The sequence below is a fragment of the Nerophis lumbriciformis genome, linkage group LG31 (assembly GCF_033978685.3).
Source record: "Nerophis lumbriciformis linkage group LG31, RoL_Nlum_v2.1, whole genome shotgun sequence".
Taxonomy (NCBI): domain Eukaryota; kingdom Metazoa; phylum Chordata; class Actinopteri; order Syngnathiformes; family Syngnathidae; genus Nerophis; species Nerophis lumbriciformis.
Window position 1 is genome coordinate 1,958,318 of NC_084578.2, and position 17,606 is coordinate 1,975,923.

Below are 17,606 nucleotides of genomic sequence, written 5' to 3' on the forward strand. Positions count from 1 at the left end.
GAGACTGGAAGGAGCCAGAGTGAAGCTGACGTGGAGCGAGAGAGGAGGAGAGACAGAGACAGAGGACGACGAGCGAGCGAGCGAGGAAGAGGAGCTGAAAAGCGAGGAAAGAAAGAGAAAAGACTTGGAAGAGAAAAGAGTTGGAAGAGAAAAGACTACCGTCATGGCGGAGCGCAAAGCAGACGATGCGAGCGGTGCGAGCGAGGGGAAAAAAGCACGCCAAGTCGTCAAAAGTGTGGGAGTATTTCAATAAACGGCCTAATAATGTTGTAGCGGCGAACAGCTGTCTCGTCAGCTGAATTGCGAGCTCGCAACCGTGGCTGCTGAGCAACCAGCCAAACCCCACTTAATAAAATTATATTTTATCTTAGAGCACATCCGCATCCCTATTCACCTAGGCAACCCCAGGAAATGTATATAATTCGGCATTATTTCGGCCAGTCGGCTTATATGATCAGAACCGATCAGTTTACGCTCACGCGCAGGTATAACGCGGCGCGCTCCCGTCTCATCTGCTGGTGCGCGAGCCCGGTAATTAGACCGCTGTGTCAAATCAAGGAGTACAAAAGACGCCAGCGCAGAGTGGAAAAAGGTTTAGTTCGTTACAGAAAACCCAGAGTTGTGCCAAAAGTGTACCAAAACCAATAGCTGAACGGACAGCCGGTAAGATTGCACTTTAGTTGTCTTTGTGGGTGTGGCGCACCTGTTGCGCTGGTGAGATGGGGGGCGGGGGGGGTTGTGTGCATGTAGCGTGCTTAGTCTGGAGGCTAAATACACACTGTGTTTTGTGTAACTGTTGTTTAGTAAGGAAGTGTTGATATTCTTTGCTTAGTTTGATAAATGTTGTAGCAGTTTGCTTCATCAGGAGGGTGAAGTCGCTCAACTTAAAGTGTTGGATTTAACTGTGTTGGATCATTGGCTGCTGGTGAGGGCATAGAAAAAGGGGCATTTTTCTACCAGTAGACGGCGTTTAAGATTGAGTGTTTCACTGCTAATTTAATAATATATTTATATTGAATATGGATTTTAAATATGTATCTAAATAGGTGGTTAATTGGTTAGGTATTTATGTATTTGCATATTGGGTTTTCTGCTGCATTTATCTATTGTGTTTCTGGGTTTAAATGTATTTTATATGTATCTTGGTGCATTTATGTTGAGACAATTTATTTAAAATCTGTTTTAACTTAAAGGGAAAAGATGTGTCCATTTTCTTGCACTTGTTTAATGGTTAAGAGTTTGATTGCCTAATTAATAATTGTAAATTATGGGATTGATAATTGATTGATTTTTTACAGCATGTTAATCTTGTGGTGTTTTGTCCTTAAAGGTTTTTCACCTACTAAAGAAGCTAAAGGCTACTAAAGAAGCTAAAGGCTACTAAAGACAGCTAATGACAGCTAAAGAAACTAAAGTCTACTAACACTGCTAAAGACTGCTAAAAAGACTAAAGAAGAAAAAAGAAGCTGTTTCTTCGTTGGAAAAACTGTTGCAAACTAAAGGAAAATAAAAGGAAAAAGTAACTACGGTCTGGTCTTTTGAGTGAAATCCAGAAGCCACATTCAGCATTGGTACATCCCTTCAAGTGTGGGATAAGCACAGCGAAAAAAGCAAAACACTTGACAGTTGTTGTATGCACACTGTGTCGAGCGGAAATGGCCTATCATAGCAGCACAACGGCTATGAACGAACATTTGAAAAGAAAACACCCGACAGCGTTCTTGCCATCACCATCAACTAGTCAATGGTCCGCGTGAGTATACGTTGTCATCATTACACAAAAACATGAATGTGTCATTTGTATCTGCGTTGTAAATTCATAAACTAAAACACCGTTTCGCTCTGAGAGGCGCGTTTGGCGTGCCTGTTCAGTGTTTACAAAGACGCTAACGTTAATTAGTTGTGCAAATACCTTTTACAACATTAACAGTTACATATACTATGTACAAACGAACAATTAACTTTCACTTTAATCATACTATCATTGTTGTGTTATTAAGCAAAATAAGCAATAATTTTACTTTTGTTGAAATGTTTACACTGTTACACAATATTTCGTTTTGCACTTTTTTGTATTGGATGTTTATCTTTATCATTGTACATTTTAAAGCAAAATAAGCAATACTTTTACTTTTGAAATGCTTATACTATTGCAGAATATTAAGATTTGCACTGGATGTTTACTTTTATATTTGCACATTAAAAAGCAAATAAGCTACTTTTAATTGTGTTAAATGTTAAAAGTTTTAAATGTTTACATTGTTACAGAATATTTTGTCATGTTGTTGTCAATGTTGACTGAGTGGCCATACTTTTTTTTTTGTAAATAAGTCATGCCTTTTGAAAAAACTGGCCTAAATTTATTTTTTCATCTTCATTTTAAATAAAAAAATAATCGGTAAAAGGAAAAATAATCTATAGATTAATCGAAAAAAAAAATATCTATAGATTAACCGATTAATCGGAAAAAAAAAATCTATAGATTAATCGATAGAAAAATAATCGTTAGCTGCAGCCTTAAACATATGTGGGGGTTCGTTGGCCGGTCCGTCTCGCATTGATTGGGGAAGAATAAGATAGAAGAACTATAATACAAGTTGAAGTATGAGCAATAATAATATGGGCTGCTTGCATTACAGCAGGCCCATAATAAAAGTTTCTTGCCTAGTAGAGATGCGCGGTTTGCGGGCACAACCGCGGAGTCCGCGGATTATCCGCGGATCGGGCGGATGAAATTTAAAAAAATTACATTTTATCCGCGGGTCGGGTCGGGTCGGGCGGTTGAAATAAAAAAAAATTAGATTTTAAATAGATTCAGGCGGGTGGCAGTTAAACCAATTGGGAAATATATATACATAGTTAAATGTTGTTACCCACATACGAAAAACGAGCAGGCACCTGCAGCATATGCCACAACAGAAGAAAAGAAAAGAAAAGAGATGGACACTTTTACGGAGCGGAGAAGGGACGCCTCGCCGGGGTCCGGGACCGAGGCCCCTTCCCCCGAGAGGGCCCCACCGGGAGCCGTAGCTGAGGCGATCCGCGAGAAGGGCCCGACGCACGTCCAGGGTCACCACCGCGCCCACCGCACCGACACCCCGCCTCGTCCGCCTTCGCCGCGGCCGGCGTCACGCGCAGCAGGTAAGCAGCTTACCTGCCCGCCACCCCCGTGGCCGGGGGCTCGTAACAGGGGTCACTCCGCCCGCTCCGCCCGCGCAGCTTACCTGCCCGCCACCCCTGTTGCCGGGGGCGCGTAACAGGGGTCACTACGCGCGCAGTGCGCTCACGAAAGGGGTGGGGCTCACCCTGGTTGATATAGACAGCAGGACGGTGGCCATGGAAGTCGGAACCCGCTAAGGAGTGTGTAACAACCCACCTGCCGAATCAACTAGCCCTGAAAGTGGATGGCGCTGGAGCGTCGGGCCCATACCCGGCCGTCGCCGGCAGCGAGACGTGGTTGGAGGTGCGCTCAGATTGCTATGATTGCGCACTGGTGTGCGTCTGGGTCGTGACAGCGTGGCACGCGAATGTCTGTGTTGCATTGGATCAGTCTCATTTCTTTAACAGGCAAAAGCTTTATAACCTCACTAATGCCTTGCATCGTCTATATTAGATATATAACAACGGGCGGGTGCGGGCGGGTGCGGTTCTGATCAAATGTTACATCGGGTGGATGGCGGATGGTTGACGACTTTCTGATGCGGTTGCGGATGAAATAATTGCCTATCCGCGCATCTCTGTTGCCTAGCCATATCTACAATGGTTGGTTTTGGCTCCCCACCCCCCCAAAAAAATCTAAAAGGCTTCCAAATCCTAAATTTTTTTAGTATGTGACCCTGGGGGGAAAAGGTTTAAGGAGCTCCGCCTTACTTTTGAAGTTCTTTTTCGGAAGAATTGTTTGAAGAAATACACAAAACATTAAAAGGCAAATAAATGAAGAGTGATTATTTTCTTCTTGTACTGAGGGTTGCCTCGATGCAGACTTTTACAGAAAAGAGGGAAAAATCTCAGGTCCTCTCGAGGTTTTTCACAAATATCCGAAAGCGCCTCAAACAAGCGAGCGCAGTTCAACATTGCGACCGGCTGTCAGGCCGTTTCTCACGTTTGGAGTTTCTCCCTGTGAATGTCCTTTCCAGCAAGTCGCTGCTGCTCTGCAGACGTAAACAAACCCTCGCAGCGTTTACAGACAAAGTGAAGGCTGTGTGATGCAGCGGCGCCAAGGCGTCCATCACTGGAAGGCGGCGTAGAAGGCGTGAAGGCTGACGCGTTGGCTCTGTGAGATGTGGAGTCTGCATGTTGCATGTTGATAGAGATGGGACGTTGGCCAACGAGTAGTCATTGGAACGGCTCTTTTACGTGAACGATGAGAAACGATTCCCAGTTGTGAGCGTTTTTTTTTAATGCACATGCATATACAGGTAAAAGCCAGTAAATTAGAATATTTTGAAAAACTTGATTTATTTCAGTAATTGCATTCAAAAGGTGTAACTTGTACATTATATTTATTCATTGCACACAGACTGATGCATTCAAATGTTTATTTCATTGAATTTTGATGATTTGAAGTGGCAACAAATGAAAATCCAAAATTCCGTGTGTCACAAAATTAGAATATTGTGTAAGGGTTACATTTTGAAGACACCTGGTGCCACAAACTAATCAGCTGATTAACTCAAAACACCTGCAAAGGGCTTTAAATGGTCTCTCAGTCCAGTTCTGAAGCCTACACAAACATGGGGAAGACTTCAGATTTGACAGCTGTCCAAAAGGCAAACATCGACACATTGCACAAGGAGGGAAAGACACAAAAGGTTATTGCTGAAGAGGCTGGCTGTTCTCAGAGCTCTGTGTCCAAACACATTAATGGAGAGGCAAAGGGAAGGAAAAACTGTGGTCAGAAAAAGTGTACAAGCGATAGGGATCACCGCGCCCTGGTCAAGATTGTGAAAAAAAACCCATTCAAAAATGTGGGGGAGATTCAGAAGGAGTGGACAGCTGCTGGAGTCAGTGCTTCAAGATCCACCACCAAGAGACGCTTGAAAGACATGGGTTTCAACTGCCGCATACCTCGTGTCAAGCCACTGTTGACCAAGAAACAGCGCGCAAAGCGTCTCACCTGGGCTAAGGAAAAAAAGAGCTGGACTGCTGCTGAGTGGTCCAAAGTCATGTTTTCTGACGAAAGCAAATTTTGCATTTCCTTTGGAAATCGAGGTCCCAGAGTCTGGAGGAAGACAGGAGAGGCACAGGATCCACGTTGCCTGAAGTCTAGTGTAAAGTTTCCACCATCAGTGATGGTTTGGGGTGCCATGTCATCTGCTGGTGTCGGTCCACTCTGTTTCCTGAGATCCAGGGTCAACGCAGCCGTCTACCAGCAAGTTTTAGAGCACTTCATGCTTCCTGCTGCTGACCTGCTCTATGGAGATGGAGATTTCAAGTTCCAACAGGACTTGGCGCCTGCACACAGCGCAAAATCTACCCGTGCCTGGTTTACGGACCATGGTATTTCTGTTCTAAATTAGCCCGCCAACTCCCCTGACCTTAGCCCCATAGAAAATCTGTGGGGTATTGTGAAAAGGAAGATGCAGAATGCCAGACCCAAAAACGCAGAAGAGTTGAAGGCCACTATCAGAGCAACCTGGGCTCTCATAACACCTGAGCAGTGCCAGAAACTCATCGACTCCATGCCACGCCGCATTAACGCAGTAATTGAGGCAAAAGGAGCTCCAACCAAGTATTGAGTATTGTACATGCTCATATTTTTCATTTTCATACTTTTCAGTTGGCCAACATTTCTAAAAATCCCTTTTTTGTATTAGCCTTAAGTAATATTCTAATTTTGTGACACACGGAATTTTGGATTTTCATTTGTTGCCACTTCAAATCATCAAAATTAAATGAAATAAACATTTGAATGCATCAGTCTGTGTGCAATGAATAAATATAATGTACAAGTTACACCTTTTGAATGCAATTACTGAAATAAATCAAGTTTTTCAAAATATTCTAATTTACTGGCTTTTACCTGTATAGCATCCGCAATTGTCCACGCCACTTTTTAAAAATAAATAAAAGACATACTAGAATTGTAAAAAAATAAATATTATTTTGAATTTATAATACAGTATTTATGCCCTTGGTCTTTTGAACAACTATTTGAATGAAACAACTCCTCACTGACTCCCTTCAAAGAGCCATAAATAGTAGGGGTGTCAAAAAAAAGTGATTTTCAAATTATTTGCGATTCTTATTTGTAACAATTTTTAAGGCTTTTTCTGTCTTGCCTCTGGTGAGGGCAGTCACATTTTTTTCCGCTCCCTCTTCTCCCAGCTTGCTCTCTTTGTTTTTGTCTTGTCTGAACTTTTTTAAAGCCTCTTTCTTTGCGCTGTCCTCAAATCTAAACATCAGACATGGAAATAATCAGCTGGACTCTCGACGCAATTGACAAAATCTTTTCGACAAGGAAAAGAGGTTCTGGGGAGCCTGGCTGCCCTGATGGAACCATTGCTGCGGGGTATGTGTGAGGTTCCTGGGATAAATGGAGAATCATGTGCCTGTCAGTCCTATCCATCGAGGACGTGGAAGACATCTACCTATTTGGAACCGTGATCGCGGGGCACCTGCTGATTGGGCTGGGCATTGCTCTGGTGTATTGTCAAATTCGTAAGACGATGGCAGCCACTCAAGGAGCCCAAAGGCTGTTCGTCGCAATGGATGGTTTGGGCAGGGCTGTGGGAACACAGTCTGTGGCGATTTCTGAACTGAATCGCAAGATGGATCACATCATGGAGAAGCTTGCTGAAAAGGAACATTGAATTGAATTTGAGAGCACCCAGCATGGACGAATAGAACAGACAAGTCATTGTTTTGTCTGCTCGCGGAAAACAAACATCCTAATCTACGATTTGACTCCCTCGAATGGCCTTGACGCTGTGAAAACAGGACCAGGCTGTTCTGGAAAAACACCCCCGACGACACCTCAATAATGCACGCTTTTGACCACCCTCCCTCGTCAACGACACCTGGAGTCAAACCTTTCCAGATCAGCCTCAGTCTATAAAAAAACATTACATCATCACACCCAAGGCAAGTGGGCACACACGCACACACACCCCCTCCCCCACCCCACGCCTTCACCACCGCTTGTTTCCCCTCGGGGTGATGGTCGGATGGCAGCGCTTCATAGCAGCGGTTGCCTTCCAGGGCCCCAACTCCCCGCCCCTCTGTTGCGAGTTTGTCGGGATTAAATGTAACGTGTTTATCTGTGCATTGCATGGAGTTTTTTTTCCCACTCCAGACTAGGTCCCCTTAAGAGCCCATTCTAGATTGTATTTTTTTAAGTCATCTTTTTCCCCCAGTGCTTTACCTTTTTCCCATCTTTTACGGGGCGCCTTGTGGCGACCCATCAGTGTTCCTGTTCTGTAACACTCTACACTGTTTGTTTGTCTCATCTTGAACAGGTTTGTGCTGAAAACAAAGTTTCGTTGTACTTGTGCAATGACAATAAAGACCTACCTGATCTGATCTGATCTGAGTTTTAATGGATTAAAAAAATCAACAATCGATCTTTTAAATCTGTCCTGTCCAGCCACTCAGACAAATCATATTGTTGATGTAGATGATCTACATCTGCAGTACAGATTTACTTGAAAGAGAAGCGTTGGATACTTCTCTTGTTGCCTTTATTTGTATTTGACTTTAAGAAATGGTGAGGATGGTGTTCTGCTGACCTCGACTGCGGATGTTGTGGATCGGTGGAGAGAATACTTCGAAGACCTCCTCAATCCCACCAACATGTCTTCCTATGAGGAAGCAGTGCCTGGGGAATCTGTGGTGGGCTCTTCTATTTCTGGGGCTGAGGTTGCTGAGGTAGTTAAAAAGCTCCTCGGTGGCAAGGCCCCGGGGGTGGATGAGATCCGCCCGGAGTTCCTTAAGGCTCTGGATGCTGTGGGGCTGTCTTGGTTGACAAGACTCTGCAGCATCGCGTGGACATCGGGGGCGGTACCTCTGGATTGGCAGACCGGGGTGGTGGTTCCTCTCTTTAAGAAGGGGAACCGGAGGGTGTGTTCTAACTATCGTGGGATCACACTCCTCAGCCTTCCCGGTAAGGTCTATTCAGGTGTACTGGAGAGGAGGCTACGCCGGATAGTCGAACCTCGGATTCAGGAGGAACAGTGTGGTTTTCGTCCTGGTCGTGGAACTGTGGACCAGCTCTATACTCTCGGCAGGGTCCTCGAGGGTGCATGGGAGTTTGCCCAACCAGTCTACATGTGCTTTGTGGACTTGGAGAAGGCATTCGACCGTGTCCCTCGGGAAGTCCTGTGGGGAGTGCTCAGAGAGTATGGGGTATCGGACTGTCTGATTTTGGCGGTCCGCTCCCTGTATGATCAGTGTCAGAGCTTGGTCCGCATTGCCGGCAGTAAGTCGGACACGTTTCCAGTGAGGGTTGGACTCCGCCAAGGCTGCCCTTTGTCACCCATTCTGTTCATAACTTTTATGGACAGAATTTCTAGGCGCAGTCAAGGCGTTGAGGGGATCTGGTTTGGTGGCTGCAGGATTAGGTCTCTGCTTTTTGCAGATGATGTGGTCCTGATGGCTTCATCTGGCCAGGATCTTCAGCTCTCGCTGGATCGGTTCGCAGCTGAGTGTGAAGCGACTGGGATGAGAATCAGCACCTCCAAGTCCGAGTCCATGGTTCTCGCCCGGAAAAGGGTGGAGTGCCATCTCCGGGTTGGGGAGGAGATCTTGCCCCAAGTGGAAGAGTTCAAGTACCTTGGAGTCTTGTTCACGAGTGGGGTAAGAGTGGATCGTGAGATCGACAGGTGGATCGGTGCGGCATCTTCAGTAATGCGGACGCTGTATCGATCCGTTGTGGTGAAGAAGGAGCTGAGCCGGAAGGCAAAGCTCTCAATTTACCGGTCGATCTACGTTCCCATCCTCACCTATGGTCATGAGCTTTGGGTTATGACCGAAGATCACGGGTAAAAGCGGCCCAAATGAGTTTCCTCCGCCGGGTGGCAGGGCTCTCCCTTAGAGATAGGGTGAGAAGCTCTGTCATCCGGGGGGAGCTCAAAGTAAAGCCGCTGCTCCTCCACATGGAGAGGAGCCAGATAAGGTGGTTCGGGCATCTGGTCAGGATGCCACCCGATCGCCTCCCTCGGGAGGTGTTTAGGGCACGTCCGACCGGTAGGAGGCCACGGGGAAGACCCAGGACACGTTGGGAAGACTATGTCTCCCGGCTGGCCTGGGAACGCCTCGGCATCCCCCGGGAAGAGCTGGACGAAGTGTCTGGGGAGAGGGAAGTCTGGGCTTCCCTGCTTAGGCTGCTGCCCCCGCGACCCGACCTCGGATAAGCGGAAGAAGATGGATGGATGGATGGATGGATGGACTTTAAGAAATGTTTGGGTAGAATTTTTGTAAACAAAACCAGTTTTTATTTTAAGTAAATTGATCAGAGCTGTTTATGTACGTTATGGAGGAATGTAGTTAATTATACAACTGGCATCCAATGTTATTAAAAAAGTATTAATTTTGAATCAAAAATTGTTGTTAATCGAGAATTGATTCTGAATCCAATCGTTACCCCCAAGAATGGAATTGTGTGGTGGCCAAAGATTCACAGCCCGAATACATAGCATCTCTTATGTTAACGTGGGACTCACCAGCACTTCCAGCGCTACCTTCTCTCCGGCCTCTGGCACTGCCTTCTCGTGCAGACTTCACCCTCTGCAGGAAAAAGGAGATTCAAACGTTACCGCATGTTTGTTTTTTTTTAGCTTTATTGGGATCTTAAGTGTTGCTATTGCATACCTGCCAACTTTTGAAATCAGAAAAACCTAGTAGCCAGGGTCCAGGACAAAGTCCTGGTGGGGGGTTCAGGGGCCCCCCGACGCAAAATGATTGATTGCATTCAGACAGGTTAAAATGTTGCTAAAACCATCACTTTTCTATCAGTCACAGTGACTTTTCAAAACAAAAATATTACAGCAAAAATCATATGGGTTGATTGACATGTTTATTCTGTAAGCTAACTTCAATAGTTTGAAATTATTTTGACAGTTAATGCCAGTTATCCTGTCAACCTTTCACAAGACTTCAATTTGTTCATTGAAAGTATAAACACTTTTTACAGTAAACAAATGGTAAAACAGTACTAAACAATTCCAATGTCATTATTAACTTTCTGTCCAAGCTTGTATAATCTACTGCCTTGTTCAATTGTAAAAAATATTCTGTGCCTAAAATTCACATTTCTATCACAATTATCATACTGTAAACATGGTAAGCTAACTTCATTCAAATTAATAGTCCTGTCAATAGCATGGAATTACAATTCAAATGTAGTTTTTTTGTAAGCCTTTCAAAAGAATTCAAAATATGAAAAATTCATGAAAATTAATTGAAGCCATCAGACACTTGAAAAGTGGCACATCACATCTCTAATGTAATCATTTGAACTTTTCAACAGAAATAGCACTGCAAAAATATTAAGGACATACTTCTGTATTTTGGTAGTTATGCTGTCAACATTTAACAAGATTTCTTCAACTTGGACTTGAAAGCATAAATAGTATAAACACTTTTAACAGTATAACAGTACTAAACGGCGTAAGCAGCCATATCATGATGATTTTCTACCGTGCCATTGTAGAGAGCATCATTAGATACGGGATCACCTCATGGTTTGGCAACCTAACCGTTAAGCTAAAAAGCAAACTGGCCGGCATGCCTAAAACGGCAATGAAAATCGTAGGGAGGAAAGAATATGAGCCTATACAGAGCATCTATGAGCAGGCAGTTAGGAAAAAAGCTAAGAAAATTATTTCCAACTCACAACACCCACTCTTTCCTGAATATGGAACCCTGCCATCAGGGAGAAGACTCCGGGTCCCACTATGCAAATCTAACCGCCTTAAATTATCATTTGTTCCAGCCTCCATTAAGCTGACCAACAATGTGCAATAGAATTTTAATACATAGGTTAGCACTTTTTTAGCACATAGCACTTTAGAACTAAGCACTTTAGCACACAGCACTTTATCCATGAGCTCTAGTGCAATGCACATTGGTACTTTATCTTTATCCCCATACTGTAGATTTTATGCCTACATCAAAGTGCCACCTATGTCTATCAAGCTCCATGTTCTGATGTTTAAATGTTAGTTGTATGGTTGTGGTTGTGTCTGTGCTTGTGTTTTTGGGTATGTTAAGAAAGCAATGATGCACTGTGCCCAAGACAAATTTCCCCGCGGGGACAATAAAGTTGAACCTTGACCTTGACCTTAAACAATTCCAATAGATAACATTGGTGTCATTACCTTTTTGTAGGCTAAAATCCAAATTCTTCGGCATTTATCACATCCAAAGAATCTGTTTGGGCGACGAAAAACGTTGAAAGTTTTCCACTTGTATCGCTAGCAACGGCATTAGACTTGTGTTTTTTTGTCCCAACGTGGTCTTTTACATCGCTAATTCCTCCGTGTCCGATCGAAAAATCTTGTCTGCACAAGGTGCAATTCGCGTAGTTTTCACCCTTTTTGGAACGGATAATTATTCCCGGATAGGCTTTTGAATATTCTTCACGGAATGACTGCAGTTTTCTTTTCGGTTTAAGACTCGTTTGCGATTTTTCTCCGGCTGATTCCATGATCGTTCGCTCGTTCGGAAACAATGGGCAACAGGTGCCTCGTGCTTGGCAGCGGTGCTATAAATAGCCTCGCGCATGGCATTCGGAATGGCTCGATAGGAAGTTACGGGAAGCAGTGTCGATTGTCATTGTTGTTACGCGATTTCGTGAATAAAACTGCAACCGTAACCCGGAATAGGTTGATGAAAACCGTACTAATTACGGGAAAACCGGAGTAGTTGGCAGGTATGCTATTGCCGCAAATTGTTTTGTCTTGAATGCAGGAAAAGAATGTGTGACACCAGAACCTTCCATGACACATGTCCTCCTGTCTTCTGTGGAAAAAGCCCATCACAATAAAACAATGTGATACTTATTAGAGCTATGACAGCATTGTTGGAGTCGCAAATTGTGCAATTTATTTTGTCCCAAAGCGAGTCCAGCAACTAGTCAAATAGTTGCGGTCAAAGATTTTTTGGGAACTTGGAGGATTCAGGGACTTGGAAGCAGCGTTCTCAGCGCTCATTGACTAAGTAGTCGTACCCGTCAGTTGCTGCTGGCTCTCCACATGTACCAGGACAGTGCCATGTGCTTCTATTATTCTATTCTAGGACACGAATGAATCACATCCAGCAGCAATCACAGAGAACAGAACACAGAGAGACTCCAGCCTTCTGACACGTAAATGAATACGTGTGTTTGAATCACACCAATCAAACGGGATTCAACTATTGCGTAAGTAGCAGGGCTATTCAACTGGCCCACGAGTTCAGTTCAAAACATTTTTTGTGTTCACCGTGGTCCAAGTTCCTCTATACATTGGCAGATCCTTGTATTGACATTTGAACCTGAGAACACTGGCGTCCGAACTTGTGATTTACATAACCGAGGCGTTCCTCAAAGGCAACTTTACATGTTTATTCATAGTTCCCTTTATGTAACTAAGGTGTTGCTGTAGCTTGTTTACTTCAGATGAAGTCAGGAGTCATTTCACTTCTGTGGTTGTGTGAAGGCCCAAGCATTCCACTTCTTATTTCGACAAAGTTTGCCGGCTTTCACAGCCCACAATTTTCCGATCAAAACAGGCTTCTCGGCCGAGAATCGAGGCCTTATTGAAAAAATGTTTCCAAAATATCCCAGATTACTCAGAATTGCAGGTTTTACAGGAATTTTTTCCCTGATAGAAAAAAATGTATGGGCCAAAATGTTCTAAATTGCACAACTCCCACATTTTTACCTGATTCGAGCCGTTCCACCATCCACACACCCCTCTCACCCTGGACATTCCAGCTAAAGTGTGTGCGGGTTCCAAAATGTACCTGATTACCATTAATTACCAAGAACATTTTCACAGTGTGGTTTTCGTCCTGGTCGTGGAACTGTGGACCAGCTCTATACTCTCGGCAGGGTCCTTGAGGGTGCATGGGAGTTTGCCCAACCAGTCTACATGTGTTTTGTGGACTTGGGGAAGGCATTCGACCGTGTCCCTCGGGAAGTCCTGTGGGGAGTGCTCAGAGAGTATGGGGTATCGGACTGTCTGATTGTGGCAGTCCGCTCCCTGTATGATCAGTGCCAGAGCTTGGTCCGCATTGCCGGTAGTAAGTCGGACACGTTTCCAGTGAGGGTTGGACTCCGCCAAGGCTGCCCTTTGTCACCGATTCTGTTCATAACCTTTATGGACAGAATTTCTAGGCGCAGTCAAGGCGTTGAGGGGATCTGGTTTGGTGGCTGCAGGATTAGGTCTCTGCTTTTTGCAGATGATGTGGTCCTGATGGCTTCATCTGGCCAGGATCTTCAGCTCTCACTGGATCGGTTCGCAGCTGAGTGTGAAGCGACTGGGATGAGAATCAGCACCTCCAAGTCCGAGTCCATGGTTCTCGTCCGGAAAAGGGTGGAGTGCCATCTCCGGGTTGGGGAGGAGATCTTGCCCCAAGTGGAGGAGTTCAAGTACCTCGGAGTCTTGTTCACGAGTGAGGGAAGAGTGAATCGTGAGATCGACAGGCGGATCGGTGCGGCGTCTTCAGTAATGCGGACGCTGTATCGGTCCGTTGTGGTGAAGAAGGAGCTGAGCCGGAAGGCAAAGCTCTCAATTTACCGGTCGATCTACGTTCCCATCCTCACCTATGGTCATGAGCTTTGGGTTATGACGGCCGAAATGAGTTTCCTCCGCCGGGTGGCGGGTCTCTCCCTTAGAGATAGGGTGAGAAGCTCTGCCATCCGGGAGGAGCTCAAAGTAAAGCCGCTGCTCCTCCACATCGAGAGGAGCCAGATGAGGTGGTTCGGGCATCTGGTCAGGATGCCACCCGAACGCCTCCCTAGGGAGGTGTTTAGGGCACGTCCAACCGGTAGGAGGCCGCGAGGAAGACCCAGGACACGTTGGGAAGACTATGTCTCCCGGCTGGCCTGGGAACGCCTCGGGGTCCCACAGGAAGAGCTGGACGAAGTGGCTGGGGAGAGGGAAGTCTGGGCTTCCCTGCTTAGGCTGCTGCCCCCGCGACCCAACCTCGGATAAGCGGAAGAAGATGGATGGATGGATGGATGGATTTTCACAGTGACAATGAATGGCTAGTGTTGCGTTTTGGACCAGTTGTTCCTCCCAGGGAATTCAAGTCACAATTCGCTCCCAAGTTCTTTCCGACACTTAAAGCTGAGTTGAAAAACCACCAGAGACAGAATAGGTATTTTGCTGTATATTCTCAAAGCTTTGCCAATATACATTTTGATTGAGACCAGTCTAACCCTAGAACATTCTATCGCGCCTCCCCAAAATGGTCTGTCTTCCCGATCCCACCACCCTCCCTCTCGTCCCATCTCTGTAGACAAAACAAAATGCTAGTCTAAACACATTCCAAAGTACTCAAGGTTTACACACATAGTATACTTGCTGACAGAGCATCAAGAGAATAAATGGAAAACACGAGCTGTGTTCAAATATGACTAAGAAATGAAAGAAGTACAACTTAAATTCAGATATATGTAAATATCTGCCTCCGACACTAGTTACAAACCTCTTCATATCCCACATTTCTCATCCGAATTGAGGCGTTCCACCATCCACACACACTCCACACACCCTGGACATTCCAGCCAAAAAGTTTTCCGGGTTCCAAATTCTCCCTGATTACCAGGAATGTTTCCCCATTCAAAGTGAATGGGCAATACACAACCTTCTACATAGGCCACATTTCTCAAATGATTCGAACCGTTCCACCATCCACACTCTCCATCCATCATGGACATTCAAGCTAAAGTGTTTCCGGGCTCCAAAATTTACCTGATTACCAGTAATTACCAGGAACCTTTTCCCAATGAAAATTAATGGGCAGTTACAAACCTCTTCATATCCCACATTTCTCATCCGATTTAAGGCGTTCCACCATCCACACACTCCACACACCCTGGACATTCCAGCCAAAAAGTTTTCCAGGTTCCAAATTTTCCCTGATTACCAGGGATGTTTCCCCATTTAAAGTGAATGGGCATTTTCAACCTTCTACATTTCTCAAATGATTCAAACCATTCCACCATCCACACTCTCCATCCATCATGGACATTCAAGCTAAAGTGTTTCCGGGCTCCAAAATTTACCTGATTACCAGTAATTACCAGGAACTTTTTCCCAATGAAAATGAATGGGCAGTTACAAACCTCTTCATATCCCACATTACTCAAATGATTTGAACCGTTCCACCATCCACACTCTCCATCCATCATGGACATTCAAGCTAAAGTGTTTCCGGGCTCCAAAATTTACCTGATTACCAGTAATTACCAGGAACTTTTTCCCAATGAAAATTAATGGGCAGTTACAAACCTCTTCATATCCCACATTTCTCATCCGATTTGAGGCGTTCCACCATCCACACTCTCCATCCATCATGGACATTCAAGCTAAAGTGTTTCCGGGTTCCAAAATTTACCTGATTACCAGTAATTACCAGGAACTTTTCCCCAATGAAAATGAATGGGCAGTTACAAACCTCTTCATATCCCACATTACTCAAATGATTTGAACCGTTCCACCATCCACACTCTCCATCCATCATGGACATTCAAGCTAAAGTGTTTCCGGGGTTCCAAAATTTACCTGATTACCAGTAATTACCAGGAACTTTTTCCCAATGAAAATTAATGGGCAGTTACAAACCTCTTCATATCCCACATTTCTCATCCGATTTGAGGCGTTCCACCATCCACACACTCCACTCACCCTGGACATTCCAGCCAAAAAGTTTTCCAGGTTCCAAATTTTCCCTGATTACCAGGAATGTTTCCCCATTTAAAGTGAATGGGCATTTTCAACCTTCTACATTTCTCAAATGATTCAAACCATTCCACCATCCACACTCTCCACCCACCATGGACATTTAAGGATTTCACTTTGGCCCCCGCATATGGGCGGCTTGCACACACGAAGCATTCACATGCAATTTCTACTGGAATTGCATATTCTAGTGATACTATTGGTGTTCCTCAAGGTTCCATTTTAGATCCTCTAATTGTCATCATTTCGGGCTATTCAACTGGTGGCCCTTAAAAAGAGCAGAACCCTCCTGTAACTCGGACAAAATAAATAGACCAAAATCAAATGCATACTTGCCAACCCTTCCGGATTTTCCGGGAGACTCCCGAAATTCAGCGCCTCTCCCGAAAACCTCCCGGGCCAAATTTTCTCCCGAAAATCTCCCGAAATTCAGGCACACAATATAAACAGCGTACCTGCCCAATCACGTTATAACTGTAGAATGATCGAGGGCGAGTTCTTGGTTTCTTATGTGGGTTTATTGTTAGGCAGTTTCATTAACGTCCTCCCAGCCGCGGCAACAACACACAACAACAGCATTTCGTCTACCATAAAGCAGTCCGTCTGCCGTAAACAGCAATGTTGTGACACTCTTAAACAGGACAATACTGCCATCTAGTGCATTTGATGAAAGCACTTTTTGCGTGCCACAAAGCAATGCATCATCAGTGAGGGCGTTCAGCATGGTTAGAAAAATAGTGACAAATAGAACAAGGATGGACAATTCAACCCTTAACTCAACAATGAGTAGATGAGTGTTATGTGTGTGTATATGTGTAAATAAATGAACACTGAAATTCAAGTATTTATTTTATATATATATATATATATATATATATATATATATATATATATATATATATATATATATATATATATACATATATATATATATATATATATATATGAAATACTTGACTTAGTATTTCTTATATATATATATATATATATATATATATATATATATATATATATATATATATATATAAAAAATACTTGACTTGGTGAATCCTAGCTGTAAATATACTCCTCCCCTCTTAACCACGCCCCCAACCACGCCCCGCCCCCAACCACGCCCCCCGCCCGCCACCTCCCGAAATCGGAGGTCTCAAGGTTGGCAAGTATGCAAATGTCTACTGTAGAGCAGTGTTTTTCAACCACTGTACAGTCTGGTGTGCCGTGGGAGATTATCTAATTTCACCTATTTGGGTTAAAATTATTTTTTGCAAACCAGTAATTATATTCTGCAAATGATGTGTTGTTGTTGAGTGTCGGTGCTGTCTAGAGCTCAGCAGAGTAACCGTGTAATACTCTTCCATATCAATAGGTGGCAGCCGGTAGCTAATTGCTTTGTAGGTGTCGGAAACAGCGGGAGGCAGCGTGCAGGTAAAAAGGTGTCTAATGCTTAAACCAAAAATAAACAAAAGGGTGAGTGCCTCTAAGAAAAGGCATTGAAGCTTAGGGAAGACTATGCAGAACAAAACTAAAACTGAACTGGCTACAAAGTCAACAAAAACAGAATGCTGGACAACAGCAAAGACTTACTGTGGAGCAAAGACGGCGTCCACAATGTACATCCGAACATGACATGACAGTCAACAATGTCCCCACAAAGAAGGATAAAAACAACTGAAATATTCTTGATTGCTAAAACAAAGTAGATGCGGGAAATATCGCTCA

The 17,606-nt window shown here is 44.3% G+C and overlaps 1 protein-coding gene across 2 annotated transcripts in view; it reads right to left on the reverse strand.

Moving 5' to 3' along the window:
- Window positions 1-17,606, reverse strand: part of ift88 (intraflagellar transport 88 homolog) — a 98,497-nt gene that overhangs the window by 16,798 nt on the left and 64,093 nt on the right. For both annotated transcript variants that reach the window (XM_061926110.2, XM_061926111.2), the window contains one exon: window positions 9,660-9,723. In XM_061926110.2, coding sequence (XP_061782094.1) covers window positions 9,660-9,723 — 64 coding nt within the window. The remainder of the gene's footprint in view (window positions 1-9,659; window positions 9,724-17,606) is intronic.